Source organism: Bufo gargarizans, chromosome 11, assembly GCF_014858855.1.
Source record: "Bufo gargarizans isolate SCDJY-AF-19 chromosome 11, ASM1485885v1, whole genome shotgun sequence".
Lineage (NCBI taxonomy): Eukaryota > Metazoa > Chordata > Amphibia > Anura > Bufonidae > Bufo > Bufo gargarizans.
In genome coordinates this window covers 26,129,549-26,149,449 of record NC_058090.1, presented here as the reverse complement: position 1 = coordinate 26,149,449, position 19,901 = coordinate 26,129,549, and the positions used below count along the sequence as shown (strand labels likewise).

The 19,901-nt window shown below is 47.1% G+C and overlaps 1 protein-coding gene across 6 annotated transcripts in view; it reads right to left on the bottom strand.

Moving 5' to 3' along the window:
* EML5 (EMAP like 5) overlaps positions 1 to 19,901 on the bottom strand; it is a 114,467-nt gene that overhangs the window by 69,062 nt on the left and 25,504 nt on the right. For all 6 annotated transcript variants that reach the window (XM_044271778.1, XM_044271779.1, XM_044271780.1 and 3 more), the window contains exons 2-4: positions 6,423 to 6,582; positions 4,581 to 4,679; positions 4,224 to 4,292 (exon numbers count right to left, since the gene is read on the bottom strand). In XM_044271778.1, the coding sequence (XP_044127713.1) occupies positions 4,224 to 4,292; positions 4,581 to 4,679; positions 6,423 to 6,582 (328 nt within the window). The remainder of the gene's footprint in view (positions 1 to 4,223; positions 4,293 to 4,580; positions 4,680 to 6,422; positions 6,583 to 19,901) is intronic.

Here is a 19,901-nt window from a genome sequence, read left to right as displayed (position 1 = left end):
TCCGTTCTGAACGGAGCCACCGTCTGCATTATATGAGTGGATCCGTTCAGAACGGATCCGCTCTGAACGCTAGTGTGAAAGTAGCCTTACATTGTAAGTCTGGACGGATCCGCTTGCTTCCGCACGGCCAGGCGGACACCCGAACGTTGCAAGCAGCGTTCAGGTGTCAGTCTGCTGAGCGGAGCCTGAACGGTGCCAGACTGATGCATTCTGAGCGCATCCGTGTCCACTCAGAATGTATTAGGGCTGGACGGAAGCGTTCGGGTCCGCTTGTGAGAACCTTCAAACGGAGCTCACAAGCGGACAGCCGAACGCTAGTGTGAAAGTAGCCTAAGCATGCTGAGACTGAGCTCAATCTAAATAACAACACATAAAGAAATTACTGTTTCTAGCTGCTAGTCCACAGTCCACAGCAGCTAGAAACAGTAATTTCTTTAAAGAGATTCTGTCACCAGGTTTCACCCCTCAGCTAAAAATATGCTGATGTTCAGGGCGTCTTCATGATTCCTAATGTGGGCTTATAAATGTAATCTGTGGGCTTATTTAGCTAAAAAAACTGCTTTTACTAACCTGTCAGTCAAACAAATAAGGTGCCCAAGGGGATGTTAATGGAGCAAGGTGCAGTCTGCACCCGCCGCCATTCGTGCCCAGCGCCGCCTTTCCGGACTTCTGCGCCTCCCTCCCTCCCCCTTCTTCTGCTGTAAGATTTTGCGCACAGGGCTCTGCCTGATGCGCCGTGCGGACTTCTCCATTTGGCTTCTTACAGCAAAGTGCTCATGCGCCGGCACTTCGCTCAACCCTTGTATGCGCGAGATCTTACAGCAGGAGGGGGAGGGCGGGAGGCGGCGCAGAAGTCTGGCACGAACGGCGGCGGGTGCAGACGGCACCTTGCATCCATTAACATCCCCTCGGGCACCTTATTTGTTTGACTGACAGGTTAGTAAAAGCTGTTTTTTAGCTAAATAAGCCCACATATGACATTTATAAGCCCACATTAGGAATCGTGAAGACGCCCTGAACATCAGCATATTTTTAGCTGACAGGGGTGAAACCTGGTGACGGTATCCCTTTAATGTGTTATGTTATTTATGATTTTATATATTATGTATATATTTCCATAAAAAGGCCCAGCAAAATCCTCAGCACCAGGCCCATGATGCTCTTAATCCGGCCCTGGGGGGGGGGGGGGAGACAGGGTGGTTAGCCCTGCTCCTGCCAACCATACCTCATACGCTGGAGAATACGGCAGAAACATATGGTAATACACAACATTATACAAAACCCCAGGTATCGAATAACAAATTGGGGCCTGCGGCGTGTAAATGAGACCCATGCAGTGTCTGGATGGCATCAGACAAGGGGCCCGTTTTTTGGCCCCTGACTTCCCCTTGCACAGCCCTGAGGCAAGTGTCACAAAACCGCAGCAGAGGGGCAATGGCGCGGGTTTACCGCAGGCCGAAATGTGCAATCCCCTGCAGCTACAAGAAAGAAAAAACACCCCGAACAGTGACCAATTCCCCAGTTAATTCCCGCCTCTCAGGGCGTCTGCACTTCACCGTCTTCCGTCGTCAAGAAACGGAGTTGACAGCGGAATAATCCTCTAAGAGCAGCAGGATGCGTCCTTCGATATAATTCATCAAAACTTGATAACGAAGCATCTGGCCCCGAGGTAATTACTTTAAGTAAGAGCCATTTCCTACTCAAATAAGAGCTAAATGGATTAGAGTCCGCGAAGCCCGCGCGCCGCGCTGAGGAGCTGAGCCCGCACTATGCAAAAACTAACCCTTCAATTACGCCGCGGTGACGGATCGATTCCGCTCCAGTGGGTGAAGGGAACGGCGAATGGTTTTATCTGCTCGCCACAACGCCGTACATCATGTGAGATGAAGAGAAGCTCCGAAAATCAGAAGGAGCGGGAATAAGCAGTAAATGAGGTGAAGGAGGGGGGGGGGGGGGGGGGGAACAGATCCTGAGCCTCAATGTACTAACGGTCATACAAACATCATCTGATCACAATGTAATTATATTACTATTATATTCAGCGATGTCAGTCAGAGGGGGCGGGGCTGTGACAACCTCTCAGACATGATATACAGATGAATAGCTGGTACTGTAGTATAAGGTGTGTGGATCTCAGGTCTGATCATGTAATTATATTGCCATTCATTTATGACGGTAACCGGGGGCGGGGCTGTGACAACCTCTCAGACATCTTTAAGACAATATGGGAGGATATTGTAGGAATACGACTTGCTTGTCCCTTGTTGGAGCATTTCACATATTTTGGGAATAATAACCCCCTCCTCCACTCCTGATGATTGCATTACTGGGGGTCCCATCCGTCACCCCTCCCCGGTGCAGTATGGCTCCTTTCTGCTGCAGACCCAACCCTGTGACCTTCTTCCAACTTAATATCAGATATGGATTCCGAAACATGAAATCTATTACCAGACAGATTGCCTCGGTGTGACAGCTGCAGCCGGGGGAGCCGGGGAGGGGGAAAAGGGTGACAGTCACAAATAAATGCAATTCATTCAATGTGAGTGAGGTACTCTGCAGCGCGTGTGTGCGACCTACGTGTCTGATCTGCTCCAAGACACAGGAGGATTGGAGTTAAAGGGGAACCTGGTAAATACAGCTGAATAAGTGTATACTGAAGAGAGCTACGACTTCATGTTTCATCTCATCATCATTTACACAATATCTGCTTGATAACAGTGAATAGAAACCTTTTTCTGACCAAGTCCTGCTCAAACAATTGCGTTATATACTGTATTATACTCCAGAGCTGCACTCACTATTCTGCTGGTGCAGTCACTGTGTACATACATTACTTATCCTGTACTGATCCTGAGTTACATCCTGTATTATACTCCAGAGCTGCACTCACTATTCTGCTGGTGCAGTCACTGTGTACATACATTACTTATCCTGTACTGATCCTGAGTTACATCCTGTATTATACTCCAGAGCTGCACTCACTATTCTGCTGGTGCAGTCACTGTGTACATACATTACTTATCCTGTACTGATCCTGAGTTACATCCTGTATTATACTCCAGAGCTGCGCTCACTATTCTGTGGGTATCTCCTGGAAACAAACAGCAAGCACAGCTTTGCCGAGCCCCTATAATACGGGGGTGCAGTTAGTTTTACCTAAATGACTGTACCGACCCTGTTGTAAACCAGACACTTTCCGGAGCCCAAATCACCAGAACAAGCTCTGTGCGGACTCTGAACAAGCAGGTACCTGTTAAGCAGGATAGAGATTATTGCTCAGCTGATTTAGTATGACGCTCCCCTCGCTCTGCACGTCCCGCCATTTAGCAATGATGCACGTCGACCACGGGGGCGGGGGGGGGGGGGGGGGCGCAGCCTCAGTGTGAATTGAAATATTTATCTTTCCATAAATAATTCATCCGATCGGATAAATAATTCAGAGTGAACAGGACAGTGAAATGTTACTCAAGTGGCGCTGTTGGTGGAAAACGCATCCTGCTGCCTGTCTGACCGCACGCTGTGGCGGAGTCAGTCTGATGGAGAGCTGCGGGGAAAGGTACCAGGCACCCCCATAAGAAGAGGCTCCGAGACGAATACTAAACCGAAACGGGATGCGGCACGGCGCTTCAAGCAATCCAGAACGCCAAGGTCGGGAACACTGGATCACAAGAGGCCTTGTTGTCGGATGACCCCTTTATAGCAGGTGTACTTCTGCACACCACTTCCTGTTAACTCCTCATGTCCACAAAAGGTGGTCACCCAAACATGACAACAGGTGGTTTGCGGTGCTACGGAACGGACATACAGACGCGGACTGCACGCGGTGTGTTGTCCGCACTTTTTGAGGACCAGTCCAAATCCTATCCGCATAAAATGCAGATCAGATCGCATCAGCTTTGCAGTCCACAAATGTGGATGTGTGTTCCGCATTTTGTGGATCAAAACGTCCCGCCGTTTGTTGGAAATGCCGAACAAGTAGAGAACACGCGGAACGGACATACGGATGCAAAAAGCACACGGCGTGAAAGGAATGGGTCCACATCTGATCCGAAAAAAAATGCAGATTGGATGCGGACCTAAAGTTTGGTCATGCGAATGGACCCTAAGAAGCAAAAATGGTCCCTGGTGGAGCAGGAAATGCTGTAAAGACTAATGTTCAGATTAACATATCACAGATGGCGACACGAGATTCATGACCAGAACTTAACCCTGACCATCCCCACCTTTATGTGCTTCACTCCGCAGCTGACCAGCTTATTCGGTTGGTAGAGATCCCACGAGATGTCAAAGATCTGGAAGAAAATTGGATAGCAATGAGATATAAAGCTGCTGTATCACATCTCAATGTGCAGGGGCCCCAGTGCAAACATGATGCGGGGCCCTCACACCTATATAACCATGACAGCAACATATAGAATACAGCAGTGTTCTCCAACCTACAGCTGTCCCTGTCATGACATGCTGGGAGTTATAGTTTAACGACTACTAGAGGGCCACAATCACCATATAGGCAGATATTCATGAGGCCTGTCTCCCCAGCCCTCCATGAACAAGCACTTGTATAGAATAGACCTCCATACCCTGTCAGAGTGACCCGGGGCCATAGAGAGCATCTTCCCTTTCCTCCAGTCCCATACACAAATCGTGTTCTTGGAGTCGAGGCCAACAGACACCAGGCGCTGTATGGAGGAGAGAAGAAGAGGGTGAGACCAGAGGAGAACTCGTAATTATATTACCTGTACCCCCGCTGAGCCACAAGGAACTTCACCTAATACATGCAGAACTACAGCTGTGCCATGAGGAGCTACACCTAAACCATACAGAGGTACACCTGTGCCGTGAGGAGCTACACCTAAACCATGCAGAACTACAGCTGTGCCATGAGGAGCTACACCTAAACCATACAGAAATACAGCTGTGCCACAAGAAGCTACACCTAAACCATACAGAAGTACACCTGTGCCATAAGGAGCTACACCTAAACCATACAGAAATACAGCTGTGCCACAAGAAGCTACATATAAACCATGCAGAAGTACACCTAAACCACACACAATGAGAAGCCACACCTAAATCATGCAGAACTACACCTACATCACAAGAAGCTACACCTAAACCATGCAAAGCTACACCTGCACCACAAGGATCTACACCTATACCATGCAGCACCACACTTGTACCACACAGAGCTACACCTAAACCATGTAAAACTACACCTGCACCACAAGGAGCTACACCTAAACCATGAGGAGCTACACGTAAACCATACAAAACTATATCTATGCCATACAGAGCTACACCTAAACCACGCAGACTGAAAAGCTACACCTAAACCATGCAGAGCTTCACCTGCACCATGAGGTTCTACACCTAAACTACGCAGAATTATACCTATGCCACACAGAGCTACACCTATACCATGCAGAGCTACACCTAAACCATGTAAAACTACACCTGCAACACATGGAGCTACACCTAAACCATGCAGAACTACATCTGTGCCATGAGGAGCTACACTTAAACCATAAAAAACTATATCTGAGGAGCTACACCTAAACCATGCAAAACTACACCAGTGACACTATCATACATAGCTACACCTAAACCACACAGAATGAGAAGCTACACTTGAACCAGGCAGAGCTTCACACCATGAGGGTCTACACCTAAACTATCCAGAATCATACCTGTGCCACACAGAGCTACACTTATACCATACAGCAATACACCTGTACCATGCAGAGCTACACCTAAACCATTTAGAACTACACCTGCACCAAGAGAAGCTACACCTAAACCATACAGAACTACACCTGTGCCACAAGAAGCTATAACTAAACTATGCAGAACTATACCTGCACCATGAGAAGCTACATATAAACCATGCAGAACCACACCTGGACCGTGAGAAGTTACATATAAACATGCAGAACCACACCTGGACCATGAGAAGCTACATATAAACCATGCAGAACTACACCTTAACAACACAAAATGAGAAGCTACACCTGAACCATGCAAAACTACACATGCAGAACTATATCTGCACAATGAAAAGTTACACTGAAACCATGCAGAACTATGCCAGTTCCACAAGAAACTACACCTAAACCAAGCATAACTACACCTGTGACATGAGAGGTTACCACTAAACCATGTAAAATCATACCTGTGCCACACAGAGCTACACCTATACCATGTCGAACTACAGCTGCACTAAAAGGAGCTACACCTAAACCATGCAGAACTATATCTAAACCACAAGGAGGACACTGGGGATTGCATATCATTACTGTCATTACAAATTTTGATCTGCCCCATCTTCCAAGATGTAGTGTGACCCCTCCCCCTTGTTACAATGTATTTTATTGTACGGTAAACTACATAGTATTTGATACATTGTATCTCAGACGTGCACCCACCTGACCATCCATATCAAACGCCAGGCAAGCAATCCCGTGAGTGTGGACATCTTTCAATATGGAGACGGTCTGCACCGAGTACGAGTCCCACACGCAGATATACGGCTCCTTCCCGACTTGCCCAGTAGCCACCAGCAGCCTCTCAGGGTGTAGGGCCAAACTAGAAAGTAAAATACAACTTCAGTGGTTGATCTCAAATATTAACGACCATTGTGTCCGATTCAGTAAGCACCCCCATAAGGCAAAAGTAATCATATCGTACAGGTGACCTGGTCAATATCAGCATGGAGGATGGATAAGAGCCGCCGGACCCCCAAACCACCACCTATATCATGCACCATGTTCAAGTAGCATCCAAAACTGCATTACCAATGACTTCTCACCGCAGGGCCTGCTGGTTCAGTATCTTTTCAGAACATGCTGTGTTTTAGGACATTGTAAGGCTACTTTCACACTAGCGTTGTTTGAATCCGGCATGCAATTCCGTCGCCGGAACTGCCCACCGGATCCGGAAAAACGTGTGAAAACGGATTACATTTGAATCCTGATCAGGATTTTGATCACAATGAAAAAAATGCATTGGAAAAAACGGATCCGCCATTTATGGACTTTTTTTTTCCACATTTTTCGGGTTTAACATGCAAAAGCCGGATCCGTTTTGACGGAACACACGGGTGCCGGATCCGGCATTAATGCAAGTCAATGGGAAAAAGGCCGGATCCGGCGTTCAGTCAAAGTGTTCCGGATTTTTGGCCGGAGGTAAAAATACAACATGCTACGGTTTTCTAAAAAGCCTGATCAGTCAAAGAGACTGAACTGAAGACATCCTGATGCATCCTGAACGGATTACTCTCCATTCAGAATGCATGGGGATAAAACTGATCAGTTCTTTTCAGGATTTGAGCCCCTAGGACGGAACTCAGCGCCGGAAAAGAAAAACGCTAGTGTGAAAGTACCCTGAAATAGTCTTAACAGAAGAGGTAAAACATTCCCCACAATGCAAAGAGGCAGCGGCTACAGGGCCTCTGGAGTGAGGGGGGCATTTAAAGTTGGCCTGCCCCCATTTTAGTGGATGGTAAGAACCTGACTGCAGGTCAGTATAATGTCAAGATCAGTAAGGGGGAAGTAAAGCAAAGTTACTGTTATAATAGAGGGCAAATATTTAGCAAATGTGAGGTTCCCATTAAAAAAATACTTACCAGTGTTGTCAGTCCTAAGCTATAAAGAATGCAGAGGTAGGTGTTTTAACAAGGGCCCTGCCTCGAAGGGCCCATAGGCACAGAGAACAGCAGAGCTACTGTATATGTGAAGGTGCAGTGACATAATAACAGCGATCACTATAATGTACATACAGCGTGATGTCATCATAATGGGTGGAGCATGAATTAGGTGGGGGCCCAAGTAAAGTATTTTCACAGGGGCCCAAGAACTTCAAGCTGTATGTCTTCACTCGAAGTCTTGGCAAGAAGTGATGCAGACAAATGTGGAGTCTACAGGATCACCTCTGGGGTTATGTTATCACCTGCTGACCAAAGTAATCTAGAGAGAGAAGAGCCAGCAATGTCCAGCCCTCTAGAACATACAAGAGATCTAGAGGAGGATGCACCATCAAGCACTCTAGAACATACATGAGATCTATAGGAAGGTGCATTGTCATGCAGTCTAGAACATACGCAAGACCTACAGGAGGGTGCAATGTCCATCAGCTGAACAGGGAAACAACAGAGTAATCTGGAGAGAGAAGGAGCAGCAGTATCCAGCATCCTAGACAGTGCAATTTCCAGCATTCTAGAACATACATGAGACCTGCAAAAGAGCCCAGTGCTCAGAACAGAACACTAGAACACGCACAAGACATGGAACAGGTGAGCATAAACCCTATTTTAGAACATACACAAGGCCTAGAGGAGGGTGCAATGTGCAAACAATCTAGAACATGCATGGGAGACCTAGACGGGGAGCAATGTCCAGCACTCTAGATCATAAAAAAGAACTACAGGAGATAGTATGTACAGCATTGTGGAACATGCACAAGAACCGGCGAAAACCACAATGTCCAGCACTCTATAACATACACAAGACCAAGAAGAGGGCTCATTGCACTCTATAATCATACAAAAGATGTAGTGGAGGACACAATGTCTACTACTCTAGACCCTACATAACTATATGAGATCATATATACAGCACTGTGGAACATACACAAAACCTAGATAAATGTGCAATGTCTAGTACTCTAGAACATACATGAGACCTAGTGGAGGGAACAATGTCCAGGACTCTTGACTATATGTAACAACTAGAGGAGATCATACGTACAGAACCATAGAACATATAGAACAGCTGGAGAAAAGTACAATGTCAAGCACTCTAGAACATACACGAGACATGGAGGAGGGTACAATGTTCAGCACTCTAGAACATACCCGAGACCTAGAGGAGGGCAGAATGTTCAGCACTCTAGAACATACATGAGACATGGAGGAGGGCATAATGTTCAGGAATCTAGAACATACATGAGACATGGAGGAGGGTACAATGTCCAGCACTCTAGAACATTCTTGAGACCTAGAGGAGGGCAGAATGTTCAGCACTCTAGAACATACTGTACATAAGACACGGAGGCGAGCACAATGTTCAGGACTCTAGAACATACATGAGACCTAGAGGGGGAAACAGTGTCTAGTACTTCAGACAATAGATGAGACCTAGTGGAGGGCACAATGTCCAGTACTCCAGAACACACAAGAGACCTGGAGGAGGGCACACTGTCCAGGATTTTAGAACACATATGAGACTTGGAGGAGGTGTATATTCAGCATTCTAGAGCATACATGAGATCCAGAGGAGGTGTATATTCAGCATTCTAGAGCAGGCATGCTCAACCTGCGGCCCTCCAGCTGTTGTAAAACTACAATTCCCACAATGCCCCGCTGTAGGCTGATAGCTGTAGGCTGTTCAGGCATGCTGGGAGTTGTAGTTTTGCAACAGCTGGAGGGCCGCAGGTTGAGCATGCCTGTTCTAGAGCATACATGAGATCCAGAGGAGTTGTATATTCAGCATTCTAGAGCATACATGAGATCCAGAGGAGGTGTATGTAGAGCTCTGCAGAACCGACATGGGACTTGGAGACAATACTAAGGATGTCAAGACATTGAGGAGAGGCCAAAATCTGAAGCATTTAGTGATCAGTCACTCTCAGGATTTCGGCATGTCTCAGCGATAATTTCTCCAGAGACTAGTGACAAGATCCAAAAGAGCGGCCGTATAAAATCTGATACAAGGGGGTCCAGGAAGAATCGCAGTGAATATTTTGGAAGACATAAAGTAAGAGATCAGAAAGCTGCAGTAAAGTGAAGCAGAATCACTCTGCAGAGCATCGCTCCAACAGTACATTACACATAAACCGCAGCCAGTTACAGAGCCGCTAACCATGGTTGTTGGCAGAGACCCTTCACTGACTTGTCATCTCTGATCAGCGGCTACCATGACAAGAATGTCTCCTGGCAAAATGTGCTCCCCATTATGTCTCCTACTGGTGCGGTCGCCAAAAGGACATCACTCGAATATCGGTCACATATTACTGGTGACCCAGAGTCATGCATCTGAGCTGTGGCCAACATGCTGGCTGCCCCGTGTAGGGTTACTGGGTCAGGTCACCGAACTGGACAGTATCCGAAGTATCACACCCTGCACTGGGCGGCATGTTACATAATGCGCTGTGTCTGCAGGAGTGTCAACCACCAGAACTACAGAGATGTCACCGCTGATCTCCAGTGAATGGATAGGCTGCATTCTCAGTGATGTCACCGCTGATCTATAGTGAATGGATAGGCTGCATTCTCAGTGATGTCACCGCTGCTCTCTAATGAATGGATAGGCTGCATTCTCAGTGATGTCACCGCTGCATTCTCAGTGATGTCACAGCTGCTCTCTAATAAATGGATGGGCTGTATTCTCAGTGATGTCACCGCTGATCTCTAGTGAATGGATAGGCTGCATTCTCAGTGATGTCACCGCTGCTCTCTAGTGAATGGATAGGCTGCATTCTCAGTGATGCCACCGCTGATCTCTAGTGAATGGATAGGCTGCATTCTCAGTGATGCCACCGCTGATCTCTAGTGAATGGATAGGCTGCATTCTCAATGATGCCACCGCTGCTCTCTAGTGAATGGATAGGCTGCATTCTCAGTGATGTCACCGCTGCTCTCTAGTGAATGGATAGGCGGCATTCTCAGTGATGTCACTGCTGATCTCTAGTGAATGGATAGGCTGCATTCTCACTGATGTCACCGCTGATCTCTAGTGAATGGATAGGCTGCATTCTCAGTGATGTCACCGCTGATCTCTAGTGAATGGATAGGCTGCATTCTCACTGATGTCACCGCTGATCTCTAGTGAATGGATAGGCTGCATTCTCAGTGATGTCACTGCTGCTCTCTAGTGAATGGATAGGCTGCATTCTCAGTGATGTCACCGCTGCTCTCTAGTGAATGGATAGGCTGCATTCTCAGTGATGTCCCCGCTGATCTCTAGTGAATGGATAGGCTGCATTCTCAGTGATGTCCCCGCTGATCTCTAGTGAATGGATAGGCTGCATTCTCAGTGATGTCACCGCTGATCTCTAGTGAATGGATAGGCTGCATTCTCAGTGATGTCACCGCTGATCTCTAGTGAATGGATAGGCTGCATTCTCAGTGATGTCACTGCTGCTCTGTAGTGAATGGATAGGCTGCATTCTCAGTGATGTCACCGCTGCTCTCTAGTGAATGGATAGGCTGCATTCTCAGTGATGTCACCGCTGCTCTCTAGTGAATGGATAGGCTGCATTCTCAGTGATGTCACCTTGCTGCAGTCATTAGGCGTCACCTCAGTTTTCTTGCAGTGAAGAGATAAGTAATTACAGCTCACCCTCCAATGGAGCAAATGATGAACTCTGGATAATGGTGCAGTTTAAAGAGGTCTGAACGCACCCTAATGGGTAACGCCGTCTCTGCCCTCACCCACCATTAACCCTCACACTACTCCCCTGTCTCTGCCTGCGAGTCACCTTGCCTGCTCTTGCTCAGGGATTAGAGGAGATGGATTAATACGGGAAGCAGAGTCAGGAGGAGGTTTAGGAGTCTCTGCACAGAATTAATCCACTCACGCTGGCAGCATGAAATAGAGGACGGCGGCCGCCGCTCGATACAACTCGGAGAATTACTGAATCTCTTAATGGGAGACCAGTGCAGGCCTATAACAATACTCAGATGTAGCAGTGTCAATTTTGTTACTCAACTGTTTGGGGCAAAATTAGTATGACGTGCCAAATGACAAACACTGTAGTGAAAGAGAAGAGGGGAACCTCGGTCATATCAAACCTTCACCCAGGAGCTAGTGTTGTAAATGGTGCTAGAGGAGGGGACGGGCACCAGGTGGCACATGACCCCTGAGCAGATACAGAGGATTACACCCAGTATACAGGACAGAGAAGTGGTACTGTGCAGAGTCCATATATACAGAATAAGAGCAGATACTGAGGATTACACCCAGTATACAGGACAGAGAAGTGGTACTGTGCAGTGTATATATATACAGAATAAGAGCAGATACTGAGAATTACACCCAGTATACAGGACAGAGAAGTGGTACTGTGCAGTGTCCATATATACAGAATAAGAGCAGACACTGAGGATTACACCCAGTACACAGGACAGAGAAGTGGTACTGTGCAGTGTCCATATATACAGAATAAGAGCAGATACTGAGGATTACACCCAGTATACAGGACAGGAGAAGTGGTACTGTGCAGTGTCCATATATACAGGATAAGAGCAGATACTGAGGATTACACCCAGTATACAGGACAGAGAAGTGGTACTGTGCAGTGTATATATATACAGAATAAGAGCAGATACAGAGGACTACACCCAGTACACAGGACAGAGAAGTGGTACTGTGCAGAGTCCATATATACAGAATAAGAGCAGATACTGAGGATTACACCCAGTATACAGGACAGAGAAGTGGTACTGTGCAGAGTCCATATATACAGAATAAGAGCAGATACTGAGGATTACACCCAGTATACAGGACAGAGAAGTGGTACTGTGCAGTGTCCATATATACAGAATAAGAGCAGATACTGAGGATTACACCCAGTATACAGGACAGAGAAGTGCAGGACCAGCAGTGAAAACAACATAACGCCTGGCCCTGTCATTTAAAGTGCAGAGGGTGCGGCAGTTGCAGAGAGAGCAGAGTCTCTAGGAGTAATGGCAACGCCCCCGTTGCTCCTAGAGGCTCATTTGCATATAATAAAACATCCTATGTCTCAGCAATGCGGGCACATATGAACATGGGACCAACACAGATGCCTTCAGCTGCCAAGTGCACAGGTAACAGGTCAGCCAGTGTCCTAGGTACAAAACTGCTGACAGATGGGCTTTAACCATTTGTGTCCATTGAATTGTATTTCTTAACGTACAGAGACGTCAGCACAGGAGAGGCGTCTTACGTGACAATGGAGCAGCCATCGACCAGTGCGGCGGCAGACACGTGTATTGTAGGGCGTTTTATGTAAGTGTCACCATTGTGATGAATAATGCAGCAGATAACTGCAGCCATCAGCGATAGTGAAGTCTATAATGTTACTGCCAAACCTCATCCATCCTCAGAGGCGAGGCGACGGCCTCCATTGTCCCGGCCATTCAGCTTTACCGATCAGCAAAATGATTCACAGAGGAGGCATTAAAGCCATAGAGGAAGATCAAGAGCTGAAGCCTGGCGCCCGGCAGAACGTACCGCCAACCTGACCATACTGAGGAGGGGGCGGTATAAACGAGAGAGGGGTGCCGACAGCGCAGTATCACACATGAGAGGATGAGATACAGCAGCTCAGCAGACAGTATCACACATCATAGGATTAGATACAGCGGCTCAGCAGACAGTATCACACAATAGGATTAGATACAGCGGCTCAGCAGACAGTATCATACATCATATGATGAGATACAGCAGCTCAGAAGACAGTAAAACACATCATAGGATTGGATACAAGGTCTCCAAAGACTGTATCACACACGGCAAGATTAGATACAGTGACTCAGCAGACAGTATCACACATAAGATTAGATACAGTGACTCAGCAGACAGTATCACACATAAGATTAGATACAGTGCCTCGGTAGACAGCATCATACATAATGGGCATAGATTTAGCAGCTCAGCAGAGTATCACACATGATGAGATTAGATACACCAGCTAAGCCTCGTCCTTTTACTGCTGGTCTCTTGCTACAGTGTGACAGTCGTGCAGCTGGATAGATATTCCTGTAACCACATACTACTTACATGTCCCCCCTCCCTCCGCCCTGCATACCCCGCAGAGGCCATGGGGGGAGAGCAGGCGTGTAAACCCCCTTTGAACATCCTAATCCTCAGTGTCGCACTCGTTACATTTCTGTCCTATAATCCCTGAATCAGCATTTAATGGAGGCGCGAGCCTGATCAGCGGGCGATGAAATTGCTGGTTTGTAGGATGTGCAGATTACGACGGCGCCTCGTGCTGAGTAACATGTGTTCGGCGGAGGACGGGGTACAAATCAGGTCATAATATGGTCACCGTGGACTGTGATCAGGACAAATACTAGTCCTTCAGTCCATTACTCTCTGCAGCCTTTCCATGGTTATAGCCGTTTCTGGAAAAATTGGGAGAAAACTAATATGGCTGCACGTAGACAGCATGTCACACCTCTGGTCCAGCGGGGACTGAAGCGGAGGAGGAAGGAGGTCGGGGCTGGAACCAGAGCACCATTTTTTTTTTAACCCCTGCAGTCTCCCTGGCAATAAGAAAAGGGGTTCCCGATCCCAGTGAACTCCTTTAGGCCTCTTTCACACAAACTATACGGATTGTGCCCGGATGCGTTCAGTGAAACTCGCACCATTTTCCAAGCAAATTCAGTCGGTTTTGTTGTCGGCGATTGCGTTCAGTTCAGTTTTTTCCACGCGGGTGCAATGCGTTTTGATGCGTTTTGCACGCACGTGATAAAAATATGAAGTTTTACAAACAACATCTCTTGGCAACCTTCAGTGAAAAACGCATTGAATCCGGACTTGCTTCCGGATGCGATTCGTTTTTCAGTGAAGCCCCATTCACTTTTATGGGGCCAGGGCTGGGTGAAAAACGCAGAATATAGAACATGCTGCGTTTTTCACGTAACGCAGAAGTGATGTGCAAGAAAAAAATCACTCATGTGCACAGACCCATTATAATGAATGGGTCAGGATTCAGTGCGGGTGCTATGTGTTCACGTCACTCATCGCACCCGCGTGGAAAACGCGCTCGTGTGAAAGAAGCCTTAAGAACTTGGCACTAATCAACGATTTATACTTAGAGGAGGAGATGTTTTGAGTTTTAGGGAAACTACTCCTTAAAAGGGGTGGTCACAGCACGACACCCTCTTCCACATGTCCTCTTAGGATACATTCACAGGACAGTGAAAACGGGTGTAAAAAGCGCATACACTGTCAGTTTTTCATGGCCATTTTGCATCGGATTGTGCATGCATTTTTACGCCTTGTATCCGTTTTTAACGGCCATTTTGCATCAGTTTTGAACAGCTGTTAAATACGGACTTTAAAAACGGATGTAGTTCATTTGCTGGTTTTGTTTTATTTATGTCAGCCCCTGCAGTGTATACAGTATATACAATGTCCCCCACTGGACATCAAATGGCCCCAGTAGGAATAATGCCTACCTGCAGGAATAATGACCCCTTTAGTGCCCCCACATCATGAATAATGGCCCCCTAAATGCCCCCTAGTAGGAATAATGACCTCCTTTGTGACCCCCTCATTATGAATAATGGCCCCCTAAAGTCAGATCCTACTGGTTTCTTCACGGGCATATATTATGTCTGTAGAAAAAACAGCAATATGTATTAGCTTTCTAAGTATAGAAAACTGCAATTCTCAGCATGGAGGGCTATAGTCTGGAGGTAAATGTCTTGCCCTCCATATAGATGGTCTCAGGTTCAAATCCCAAAAGAGAGAGTTGTAAATTTTTTCTTCAGTTAATTTTTTCTCCCTCATTCAACCCATAATGAAAGTTGATAGAAATTAAAATATTATGTGTATAGCAAATGGGCCTGAGTAATGTTAGTAATGCTGTACTTGCTAGGCTGTAAGTAGAGTATATGATATCCTGCTATGACACAGCTCTGTCACTCAAGGGGAAGGTGGAGTGCGCAGAGCACAGGTGTGTTACAGTGCAGTGCTCCGAGGACGGAGTCCAGCCTCCTGGTGCTCGAACTTGCTCATATGCATATGAATAAAAACGCAGATAGCTCTGCAGTGGTTTAACATACAGAAAAAGGAAAGGTATTGTTTTAATCAGCATGATGAGCCCTACCAGGCAGTATGCTTGGTTTAGTAGGTTTAAAAGTATATGAATATCATAGCCAGAAAGAGCTGGTCTTCTAGGCACTATGGCGGCCACTACAGCTCCCACAAGGGTTGTCACCCAGTTTTTCTCAGACTCCTGAATGGCAATTCGATCTGGCAGACTCAGGCAATACACGAAAGGGAACCGCTTCCTTCATTTCTCTTGGGGAGGTTTCAATTTCTGCATCATGTTCTACCTCTTAAAGGGGATGTCCAGGATGAGAAATAGAAGGCCGTGCTTGTTACCTGTGGATAGGTTGATAAGTGTCTGATCGGGAATAGGGGGCGGGGAGGCGGTCTGACCACTGGTGTTGCTGCTGATCACAAGGACCTGATATATTCCTGATCCTGAGAAAGGGGTATAAAAAAATAAAAAATAAAAAAAAGCAACTCCCCAGCACTGATAGAGTCGATCTGGGTTTTTGGGGGTTGTCAGGTCCTATTACTAGATCACATGTCAGGGATTATGCCACAGAGGAGCCTGGGGACCATCTGCTATCCAACCTCAACCAAATCCCTAAGAAACGCTCATGTGAGCATTGTCATCCTTAAGGCTCAGGAGGTAATCTCCATAAAAGGGGCAACTTCAGGACGCACGGATGAGCCACTAATGACCCCCTGTGCAGGGACGTGTACCATGTCCCGAAGAACGGTGCACGGAGGGACCTATACTGGCATAAATCCAACTTTATGTTGTGGTCTATATGCTCCATGTAAACCCAATGCTGTGTGATGCCTAGAGGAGAGACTGAGGGGGCGGAGCATGACACAGGGATTCATAAAATACTCCAAAAATTCCATGTCTCATGCTCTGCTTTAGACATGACACAATATATCAAGTTTACCTGGAGAGTTCCCACTTTGGACGTACAGCATACTGGCTGTGACCCTGACCAATAAGACAGGGGGTGTCAGGTCTCCACCAAAAACACAATGCCTACCGTTTTGTGACTACAGCTCCTCTGTATATGTCACCATGGTAACAGACTACAAATAAATTGTGTGTAGTCAGATCATGCAGTCTTTCAAAAAAAAACGCTACTTACTGTGTGCATTCCGTTTCCATATGTTCGTTCCACCAAAAAATAGAACATGTCTTATTACTGTCCGCATCACGGACAAGGATAGGACTGTTCTATTAGCAGTCAGCTGTTCCGTCCTGCAAAAAATGCAATGCAGACAGACGTCATCCGTATTTTTTGCGGATCGCAAAATACATAAGGTCCTGTGCATGAGCCCTAAAACAGTACCATCTATGGAATTTTTTAAATCTCATGCACACAGTGCAAAAATGTTCCACGTGGAAATTGACCCACGGTTAAGATTTCGAAATCTGCAGCTTGTCAACTGTTTGTGTGGATTTTCAGGGCATAGACGCTTAATAGGTAAAGTAAGGCCTATAGGCTTGGAGAGTATAGTTTGGGGAGAGTCACTTAGGGTCCATTCACACGTCCGTAAGTGTTCTGCAGATCCGCAAATTGCGGATCCGCAAAACACAGACACTGGCAATGTGCATTTAAAATGAATGGGTCTGCACCCATTCCGCAAAATTGCAGAACGGATGCGGACATGTGAATGGACCCTTATAGAGAAAGATTTGGGTGTCCTTGTGGATGGTAGATTAAAGGGAACCTGTCACCTAGAAAATGCATATTAAACTGCCAGCAGTACCTAATTGCAGCCTGTAGCATGATTATAAATGTACAATGCAGCAAAGGTCTAAAAAAAAGACATTTATTCATCTGGCCACACTATGGAAACGATAGTCTTGAAGTCAAGGGGGCAGCGGCTTTCTCGCCTGAAGTCAAGCGCGCCCCGCCCCCTTTTACCTCCCCCAAAGCGTTTGATTGATAGGATGCCCGATTCCTTCACTGCCGGTTGCTTGAATGTAGTCTCGCGCATGCGCAGGCTCTCGTGTGCCTGAGCATTGAGCTCATAGTGGAGTAGCGCAGGCGCCGGTATTGTAGGGGCACTGCGCACGCGCAAGACTACTTTAATGCGTCCAGAAGTGAAGGAAATCCTATCAATCAAACGCCAAGGGGAGGGAAAGGGGGCGCGCTTGACTTCAGGCGAGAAAGCCGCTGCCCCTTGACTTCAAGACTATCGTTTGCATACCGCGGCCTGTTTAATAAAAGTATTTTTTCAGCCTTATGGCGCATTGCACAGAAAAGACAGAGACACCTTTATAATCATGCTACAGGCTGCAATAAGGTACTGCTGGCGGTTTAATATGCATTTTCTAGGTGACAGTTTCCCTTTAAATTACAGCACTCAATGTCAATCAGCTGCTTCTAAGGCCACCAGGATATTGTCATGCATTAAACGAGGCATGGACTGGGCAGGGATGTGATATTACCACTTTACAAAGCGCTGGTGCGGCCTCATCTGGAATGTGCAGTTCAGTTCTGGGCACCAGTCCATAGAAAGGACGCACTCAGTGGAGGATCCATAGCCAGGTCTCGGGAGGGGCACTTACCCGGGCAATAGGAGATTATGGGGCCCCTGTGTCCCCGCCCACCCTCAAGCCACACCCACACACAGCCCCACCCATATATCGCGCCCATACCTCTTCCATCCAGTGACATCTCCTCTGATGTAGACGTTCTCTTTCTTCATCTTCTCCATCCAGACCAGACCGCCATGATGATTTATTTCAGCAATCTCTATTCTCTGCAGAGTTTGACAGACGGACATCTTAGTTTCCTACTTTTCCTCCCACCTTCTCAACATCCCATTATGCACCCCCAATACTGAGACGCTGTGCCCCCCAAAACTATACTGTAGAAACAGATAAGCCCCCTGAAAATACTAGTTACACACAGATAGCGCCCCCATCACTAATTATTGGAACACAATGCCCTAAAAAATAACTGCACCCAGCAAATAGAGCCCCTAACACTAATAGTGTAACCATAATGTCCCCCAAAAATAACTGTGCTAAGCTGGTACTGTGCCAGGGCGCCCCCACAGTAATAGTGCTCCCCAAAATCCTAACAATAGTAATAATTCTGTGCCAGAGTGCACTTAGTAGTAATAGTGCTCCTACAGTGCCCCCAACAGTAATTGTGTCCCAGAAGTAATAATGCTCCCATAGTCCCCAGTCAATGTCCCCAGTGCCCTCATGTGATCTAATGACCCGTACTGTGTGCCACTACAAAAAAAACACTTCGTGCCCCCAGTTTAGCTAAGGTGCCCATAGTGCCCCTATAATTTGTGCCAGTATAAAATACACCTATATAGTGCCCCCAGAAGATGCCCCCATAGTGCTCCTCCCCCGTCCCCATAGTGCCCTTCATAATGTGGCAATATAAAATGCCCCTATAGACTGCCCCACATAGATGCCCCCATAATGCTTCTCTCCTCCCTTCCCCATAGTGGCACCAAAATGGGTGCCAGTATTAAATGCCCCCATAGTGCTATTTTCCCCCCTTCTCCATAGTGCCCCCCCATAATGTGCCAGTATATAGGGCCCCCATTAGATGCCCCCATAGTGCTTCCCCCCCATAATGTTCCAGTATATAGGGCCCCACCCCCTTCTTGCCATACAGTACTAAAAATAATTAAAACAATAAACACTTATACTTACCTCCATGACACTGCGATGCGATGCAGGCCTCTGCCGGCCTGTGTCCCGCTTTGTACGGCTCAGGCGGCGCGATCGTACCGCCTGCACGGGCCTCTGATAGGCTGCAGGCCTAGTGCCTGCAGCCTATCATAGGAACGGGCAAGGGAGACGCCTCTCCCCTGCTTCTCCGCACCATTCCTCTGTATCGCTGTCCTGAGGACGGCGATACAGATGAATATGGAGATGAGCGCTCATCTCTCCCTGCTGCTACCACCGCCGCCAGGCCCGGAATGTTCAGTCCGCTGTCCGCCCCTGGCTCTCACTACATTCTCAGGGGGGCAATTGCCCCGTTGCCCCCCCCCCCGGATCCGCCAATGGAAGCACTACAGCTGGAAAAAGTACAGAGGAGAGCGACTAAACTGATGAGGGGCCTGGAGGGTCTTAGGTATGAAGAAAGATTAAAAGAATTGAATTTATTTAGACTTGAG